This window comes from Durio zibethinus, chromosome 27, assembly GCF_047325235.1.
Source record: "Durio zibethinus cultivar Kanyao isolate XHJ-2024 chromosome 27, ASM4732523v1, whole genome shotgun sequence".
Classification (NCBI taxonomy): domain Eukaryota; kingdom Viridiplantae; phylum Streptophyta; class Magnoliopsida; order Malvales; family Malvaceae; genus Durio; species Durio zibethinus.
In genome coordinates, this window is record NC_143188.1 from 11,617,921 (window position 1) to 11,627,130 (window position 9,210).

Sequence of the window (9,210 nt, forward strand, 5' to 3'; positions counted from 1 at the left end):
AATGAGGGATCCATTGAGTTTCAAATGAAATTCCTTTTGCTTGGCAGCTTTCAATTGCCATAGAGATCTGATTGCATAAAATCCATGCAAAACTTTTCAACATTCCCAACTGCTACCCCAATTGGAATGTAGTAAAATGAATTGTTCTCTGCCATCTTTTCATGAGCAAGCAACTTAAGATGGAATGTGGAATTGATGAACATAAAACAAATTCATTCACACTTAATTATATATTACAAAATGAAAATTACAAGTACAATCAAATAACACTCAATGTATTTTGAATGGTACATATATGAAAGAAAAACCAATAAGCACACCAAGCAAACAAATTAATCAAACAAAACTAACATATAAGTTGGATTAAATCCTCATTTGGCGGGACTTACAGCATCAGAATTTGCTGATATTATTTCTTGAATTCAAGTGCAGCTGAAGCATCAAAGTTTCACTCTGTTCTGAGCCTTGAAATAATTTGTCCAAAACTTATCCACTGAAAAATGGAAATGAAAAATTAGGAGGTGATCAAAAAATGAGATAGGAAGGATAATAAAATAAATAATATCACCTCAATATCATTTCATTGGTTCTCATTAATCAATAACTACAAATAGATTTTGGTATGTGAAAAAGAATTAAAAATTAAATTGAATTAAAAAATAAATTATTCCAACTTCATTTTTGTTAGCTTTTGTTTTATGATGCAACCAATTTTTTTATTTTATATATGTTTGATATTAAATAGGTACAAAAATACATAAATTACTAGAACTATAAATAACTGAAACAAAAAAATAAGGGAACAATTAAGAATTAATATAAAATTATTAAAATTTTGAAAAACAAAGTCTGTAGTTGGAAAAAAGTAAGATGAACTCCATTAATTTATACATTACCAAAATTAGCTTTCAATTTTATTTTTTTTTAAATTTAACAAAACTAAAAGCAAGAAAAATAATTAAAAAAAAAAGATGGTAAGGAAGTTATATGTCAATTGCTTAAATTTAGCTAAAAATTTGAATTTTAGCAAAAGATTTAATTTTAGCTTAACCTGTGTAAGCGATGGAAGGTTCCTACATTCCTGAACCTGATTTAATCAAATCACATGCCAACCAATCCAAATATCTCCAATGTGAGCAATATTTGGCCAGTCCACACCAATATCCCTTTGGCATCTTTCCCATAGCTGGGGACAATCGTCAATCTGCAATCGTTGTAAAGAGGTGAGAAAGCGCATCCCCTTTGGCATTGATGTCAAGTTACTGCAATTTCTAATGCTCAGAAATCGAAGAGAAGTTAGGTTTTGCAGGAACTCCTCTGGCAGAGAATCCAGATCTTCCATCTCTTCAAGCCTCAATTCTGTCAATTTGGAGAAAGGAGGGAAAAGTGAAGAAGACGAAGAAGATGATGGTTCTTCTGATGTTGTCATCTTCAATTTCATTGTCTCTTGGAGTTGCTTCCAGCTGGTTTCTTTCAAACGCAGCTCCCGAACAGAAGGAAACAGCGGCATAGAGGTTAGATTAGGGCACCGTCGTATTGCCAAATCTGAAAGGCAAGGAAAGCAAGGCAGCTGTGCATTTGAAGCTTCATCATCATTACCCCTCCACCATCCCTTAAGATTTGGACAATATTCTAGTTGGAGTTTCTCTAAGGATGGAAAAAATTTTGTTGATTTTGAAGAAGACAACTCCTTTTGCATTTCAATCTCTGACACATTCTCCAAAGCTTTTAATTCTAAAAGCTTAAGAATTTTGAGGGAAGAGAGCTGATGCAATGGTGGCAGATGCTTGCATTCAACACAATCTTCTAAAATTAGTTGAGTTAAATTGGTGATGGAAGACAGCCAGCTTGAAATCTTGCTTCCTGGATACCCGTTCACCCGAAGCTTCTTAAGATTTGGGTGTGGTTGGAGGCGTTCAAAAACCAATTCAGACTTCTCATTACTTGCATCCTCCTCCTCATCACTCCAGCTCAATTTCAAGTGTTTCAAATTCAATTTTTCTTTCAAGTGAGAAGGTCCAGGCTCTGGAATAGCATTTTTTAAAGAAGAAATACGTATTTTTCCTTCGAGGTTTTTCAGTCCATTCAATTCCCTTAACTCACCAACACCCTTGCCTCTCTTTCCCACAATAAACTCATTTAACGTTCGTAGACAAGTTAGTTGGCCCAGTCCACGTGGCATGTAAGCCAAACTATCACAACCATCAATAGATAGATATCTGAGGCTAACTAACCTTCTTGTTTTCCTCGGCAATTTTGCAAGATTGGAGCAACCAGAAAGACGTAATGTTTGCAAATTCTGTAGCCTACACAACGAACTAGGCAGTTTTTTAATATTTTCATTTCCAGTAAGATAAAGACCCCTTAAATGTTTCAATTTGCCTATGGAATGCGGTAACCTCTCAATACCTGGGTCACTCAAATTCAAAAAGCGTAGGTACCTAAAATTAGAAATCAGTGCATTGCAATTGGATTGATTCAAGCTGCCTTCCGGGAGAGATATTGTCCTTAGTCTATTTGCTTTAAGCAAAGTGCTTGGAATTTTCCAAGAAGCATCTGCCTTATCTTCAAAAATCACATGGCGAGTTCTTTCATCTACATTTTCTGCTTCTAGACCTGCAATGCAGCACTCAGTCCCAGCAACAAAGCATGCAAGATCATGCATTAGATCATGCATTGTGAAACTCTCCACATTTCCTGAATCATCTTCTTCTGCAACTTCAAAAAAAGATCTCCAAAGTAAATTCATGAAATACTCAAGCCCAACATCTTCTAGATCTTCGTCTCCGCTTTGTGGCTGGAGAAACCCTTGGTGCATCCAAAGTAAGATCCAAAATTTCACCTCAACCACCATGTCCTTCGGAATTAAAGAGCAATAAGCAAAACATTGCCTCAAATGCGGTGGAAGATGATCATAACTCAACTTTAAAATTGGCATAATGCTACTTTCTGTTCGAGTTATATACCTAACAATATTATTCTTCACCTTTAACCATTCCGCTTCTGTTCTTTTAAATAGTACACTTCCTATCGCCCTTAAGGCAAGAGGGACCCCTTTACACTTCTCTACAATCTCCATCCCAATTGCTTCAAAGTGTGAACTATTGGATTCGTGGCTTTGTTCTTTAAATGCCATTTGCTTTAGCAGTGACCATGATTGGCCTTTTGACAATCCTTCAAGCTCATGTGGCGAAACTGTACCTGTGATTTCTGCAACCCCCCTATTACGAGTAGTGATAACAATCCAGCTTCCCCTTGCACCATCTAATAGCAAATTTCTCAAATCGAGCCACTTTTCACGGTCCTCATTCCATACATCATCAAGGACTAGCAAGTACTTCTTTCCATTAATGTTTTCTCGAAGAATATCTTGCAGTGTTTCCATCTGGAGGTCCCTTACAGGTTTTTTTTTAGTTGCAGCCTCAATGATTTTTTCCACAATGACTTTTATCTCAAACTTCTCTGAGACACAAACCCACATTTTTAGCTGGAAATGTTTCCCGACGTTTTCGTCGTTGAACACCATTTTAGCTAATGTGGTCTTTCCTAATCCTCCAATCCCTATTATGGGAACAATTGAAACATTTTCTTCAAGTTCGGATTGTAGCAGCAGTTTTACAATTTTCTTTTTATCATCGTCTCTTCCAATTATTTCTTTTTCACGCACAGAGGAATGAGTTTGATCCCTCTCCTTAAGTCCAACCAGTAGTGACTCTACCGGGCGGTTAATCAAGACAAATTTGTCCTTATCAGCTGCAACATTATCTAGCCTCTCTCTAATGTCTTTAACTCTATGACCCATCTTGAGACGATATGCAAGCTGGTTTGATTTGGAGAAGAAAATGCGTACCTCTTTCACCATTTCATTCCCGCGCATTATCTTTCGCCGCAAAGCTTCAGTGGAAAAATCGTCGAGCAAGTCATCCACATCGTAAACCACATCTTTGAGCTGTCCGAGCCAGACCGTCACTCCATGGTTGTTTCTTTGTTGCTCCTCCGCATCACGAAGCACACCTTTGATCAAGGAAACAGTGTTGTTGAGCTTGCTGATTTCTGCTTTGACTCCCCAAGCCAAACCAAGTTCTTGGCAAGCCAACGATGCCAGACCCCCCAAGAGTTCTCCAGCCAAATCGAACAGGACGCCTTCCGCCATTTCTTGATTTCTTCCTTCCCAGCAGGAAACGCTAATCTCCTATGTTTTTTTTAAGAAATTGCGAATGGTTACGAAAGCGGAGATAAGATACCTATGATCCAAGTCCGACTTTATAGTCAATGTCATGTAAACTCCAACACTAAATAGTAAAGTCTCTAATTTCTTATGGTGCATGATGAGCCACGTGGATAGGGAAGTATTACAGAAAAATTACAAATAAGGGTAATAGAAGAAAATATATACAGTTGGGTGAAAACTTATATGGTTAAAGATTAAATATCTGGCACATCTCTCGTTCAAAAGATTGTAGCTGAGCTGGACAAAAATTATTGGGTTCGATTCCAGCCAAATCGAACAGGACGCCTTCTGCCATTTCTTGATTTCTTCCTTCGCAGCAGGAAACACTAATTTCAGATGGGTTGTTTCATTCTTTTTTTTTTAATTTCATATGGTTTCAAAAGAAAATGAACAGATTTATACTCGAACATTACAAAAGATAAGGACTAAGTCTAGCTCCAATCCTGAATGATAAGCTCTGTAAATTTATGATGCATGATGTATCATGAAGTTAAAGAATTATTAAAAGAAGCTTACAAATAAAGGTAATGGAGAAAAGTATATACATCCAACCGTCAAAGAAATAAAATAATTTTTAAATAGCTTGACCTTCTTATGTGGTAAAAAATAAAGATATATGACACATTTTCATAAAAAAAAATTATATATATAAATATATAAATATATATTATATAAATATACGGCACTGCTCTCCTAAAAAAATAGTAGTTGGAATTGATTGGTTAAAATTAAGATTTTATTCAAATTTGATTGATTTATATCAAATATTATTATTTTATAAGTATTTATTTTTATTTTTTAAAATTTATATTTTACATGAGCCCTTTTCTTAAAATAACTTTGACATTTTTTTGTATTTTTAAAATTCTTTAGATATTTACTTTTTTAATTTTTTAAATTAATATGGTTGAATTATTTGACATTCTGATTAATATTTTCAAAGTTTCAATTAGAAATTAGGAGTTTGAATTTTAAATTTATTATATATTTGTTAAATATATATACTTTTTTCACATTTATTATATTATGTTTTTAATTTTTTAAGTATGAAATTATCTTATTGGCCAAAAAAATAAATTATTTATAATAGAATTTTATTATTTATCATATAATAGATTAAAATTTTAAAATATTTATTTTTTTAAATATCTTTGTTAACTCAGTTGAACCAATAATCTAAAGACATATCATTTTGAATAATTCATTATGTAATAACTATGCTAATAAATATCCCCATATTAGCATTTGGAACGAAAATTCAATATAATATGATAAACATTCCCTTATCTTGTGATAATAATTTTAGATAAATTGCTCATAGTAAAAACTTTGTAGTCGACAACCAGAGTTTAATTTAATTGTATTCAATAATCTTTTTTAAAAGTGACGTGCAATAAAAATTTAAATTTCAATATTTATAATTTTTTTTAGATTACTTTTTTTTTTTATAAAAAATTTTTATAGTTGAAATATCTTAACCAATCAAAGTTACAAGTTTTGTAATTAAGATATCGAATTCAAAGATTTTTGGAATGAAATAAATAATTAAAAAATATTATTTTTCATAATCTTCGTAATTAAAATAATAATAAGAAAATAAAATTTATTATTAAACAAACTTTTCACCAAAACAAAATAATATAGGTCATGCTTTTCCAAAATTTTCTATTTTCAAAATTTTTTTTACTTAATTTTTTTTATTTATTTATTCTTTATCTCTCATCAATATTAGCATTAATTTTGACGAATCATCTCTTTTAACAAAACAACTTATTAAATTTGTTGCATCTTAATATAATATTAATTAAATCTGATTTTTAAGTTTTATTTTTGTCTTGACAGATCAAATTTACAATCTTAAGTCAAGATTGAACATTGCCAACTACATAAATTTTGTCAAGACAACATTTACCCTTCACCTTTCTTTCTTTCTTTTTCAGTTTTTTTTTTTTTTTCAAATTCGAGATAAATATAATTATTAATTTTATTACTAATTTTGTGAATAATATTTTCTATTCAATAAATATTTGTTCTCATTCATGCCAATATTAATTATTCTTACTGCATTGCCCTTATTCATAATTTATCATCTTCAAATAATTGTGGGGGAATTAGCATAAAAAATGGTGGAAGTAAAGCATCTAACATTTGAAACATTATGTAAAAATATTTATTCAAACTGGAAGTGAACTTTTTGTTTTGCTTGAAACTTTGATGGCTGCAACAAAGGACCTCGTATTTCCCCAAGCAGAAAAATCTCTCATTAGAAAAGGAAACAGAGTAAGCGAAGGAAGCTGGAATGGAGTAACCATCATTACCAGGAACAAACCCATTTGACCTGAGGAACTACATAGAAGAACTAGTCGAGTTCACTCTTTACTCTCACCTTAATAGAACTCTTTAATGTGATATTGAGCTCTCAAAACAATTCTGTTTCTCTCTCCTCAATCACCAATCAACTCTCTCCATCTCCCCTAATGCATGTAAGAAATGAAAAATACCCATGAAAAATCTTCTTTTTCTTTAACTTTTTTTTTTTTCAATTACATGTCCTGGGATTCATTTCTTTGAATATATAGCAGGTTCCCTATGAGTCTCTCAAAATCCTTTGTACATACAGTTAGCATTGACCTTACATGAAATAACAACATTTGGATTACTTGAAGGGTCATCTAAGTGTAGCAAATTGGCATCATTTTGTCTAGGTAGTGGCTTGAAGCAAAAAGAAGAGTGGTTTAACTTTGTTCATGAAAAAATATCTAAATTAGTTGAAGTATGTTCTTCTTCTTCTATATCTAATAATGATGATGATTTTACCTATTCCAAATGTATCTTTATAGTTAAATTAAAGTTTGTATCTAATCATTGTATTTCATCAGATTTTAAAAAGCATCAATTTTGAACTTCATGTTCAGGAGCTTTTCTTTACATAACTAAAGGGTATTATTCTATTCCACAAATATTATGCTCATGATAATGCTCCTGTTTCTTATGGTTTTCTTAGGTTTTTGTATCATAAATTATTATATTCTTTATTTCTTTACATTAGTAATTTTTCTTCTACAATAGTTAAATTGGGGTAAGGAAATTTGAACTTGAAACCTGCCTTTTCTAGCTAAAGTGAAACCATGGTTTCATGATTTGCCCTTTTCTATTACTCATTTAGAAGTAATATGTTGCCATCTGCACATTTTACTTTATATTATTTTGAAGTAAAGATTTTTATTTGTATTGGTTTGTAGATGGTCTTAAAACAATAGAGGAAGGTGTGCTGTTGGTGACTATAATAGGTATGCCTTACTTTTAGGCATTTGTACAAATCTAGTGTTGTTTGATCTTTTTTGCTATTTGCTTCGTCTATTTCTAAGAAACCAAGGGAAATCTCTGTGAAAAAGAAGGAAAAGAAAAGAAAAAGGAGGTGAAAACATAATTTTTTTTATAATATATTGCTGGTATATTATTTAATTACATTTTTTTTTAGTTTGTCAGGTGGGGTTCAATGGCTTAAACATGTATCAAAGGGTTATTCTTGCCCCTAGACTTAAATAATTTGTGTTGAATAGTTGAGTATATTTTATAAGCTTTTCTATATATTTTTTTACTTATTACTTTGATCAAAATTGCATCTGAAGATTTGATCCTCTTTAACAAATGCTTGATACTTGAGGTTCAGGTAATAGCATGTGTTTTTTTAGTTATCCATGCTTTTTTTTCTCTTAATCATCTAGTTTTTTTGGACATTTTCTTTTGGTAGGATGTTCACCATTATGCTTTATTCTTTAAGATGTTGGAAGTAGACAGTCATGCAAAATTCCTTTTTAAAGTTAAAACCATAGATGGAGGTAATGATTCTATACATTGTAGTTTGAGCTCTGTTATATGTGAAGTTCAAACTTTTTTGTGGTATTAATGGTAATACCTTATGTTTGTAATTCCATTCATTAATTTTTTTTTTCCTTTACATTTATTTTGTCTTAAAAGATTAATGAGTAAAATTTTAAACTTTTAGACAAATCAAAACTTTTTAAAGGGTTTTATTCGATACCAAATTTTGTCCAAAATATTTTAACATGGTTGAACAAAGCCCATTTGAAACCCTTAAAAAAGCCTCTTAAATAGCCCATAAAATGTGTTGATATTTAAGCCTAATAAATAAAAAAAAAGAGACCCATATGATTCTATCAAATGCTTTTTCATAGAATTTATATGGATGATACATTTTCATATGAATGTATGAAAAATAAAGCATAAATAAAACGAGCAAACTTCAAAGTCAACTCAAGTCAAAATTATACAAAACTTAATCAAAATGAATAAAACTAAAGCTAATCTTCAAAGTTCAAAGTCTAATTGAAATCAATGTAGTTTAAAATTAAATTTGGTGATTTTTAAGGCATTAAAATTTTATTGTACTGAAAGAAGTACAAAATTACCAAAATACCCCCGTAAGGAATATTTTCTTAATTTGACCTTTCTGAGCTTGGATTTTCATGAAACTTTTTAAATCTTTATTTCATAATATTTCATGATTTTTAGTGCATTTGGAATCATAATAGTACCCCAAAAGTATAAAATTATGAAAATATCCTTACAAGGGTATTTTCATAATTTGACATTTTCAAACTTAGATTACTTTTCAGATCTCAATTTCATAATATTTCATAATTTTTGGTGCATTCAATATCATAGCAGTATCCTTAAAAATGTGAAATTACTAAAATATCCTCATAGGGGTATTTTCATAATTTAGCATTCTCGAGTTCAGATTTTTATGAAACTTTTCATATCTTAATTTTATAATATTTTATGATTTTTGTGTTTTAAAATCCCAAAAATGAGTGTGAAAATATTGATTTATAAGAAAATAGCCTAAATACTGAAAACTTTGTACTATGGGTAAAATGATTTTTTATGGGTTTAAAGGATATAAAAATCCAACATTTGTAGTAAATAATGTGGACCATTATATCTTTTATTGA

The 9,210-nt window shown here is 30.8% G+C and overlaps 1 protein-coding gene and 1 pseudogene across 1 annotated transcript; one reads left to right on the forward strand and one right to left on the reverse strand.

Moving 5' to 3' along the window:
• Positions 1-202: 202 nt before the first annotated feature.
• LOC111279426 (putative disease resistance protein RGA1) lies at positions 203-4,263 on the reverse strand. The gene is made up of 2 exons (XM_089756687.1): positions 1,052-4,263; positions 203-493 (listed from the first exon to the last, which is right to left on the reverse strand). The coding sequence occupies exon 1, from the start codon at positions 4,151-4,153 to the stop codon at positions 1,097-1,099; it is 3,057 nt and encodes a 1,018-aa protein (XP_089612813.1). The 5' UTR covers positions 4,154-4,263; the 3' UTR covers positions 203-493; positions 1,052-1,096.
• Positions 4,264-6,530: 2,267 nt separating this feature from the next.
• On the forward strand, positions 6,531-7,621 carry LOC149510930 (uncharacterized; annotated as a pseudogene).
• The last annotated feature ends 1,589 nt before the right edge of the window (positions 7,622-9,210 follow it).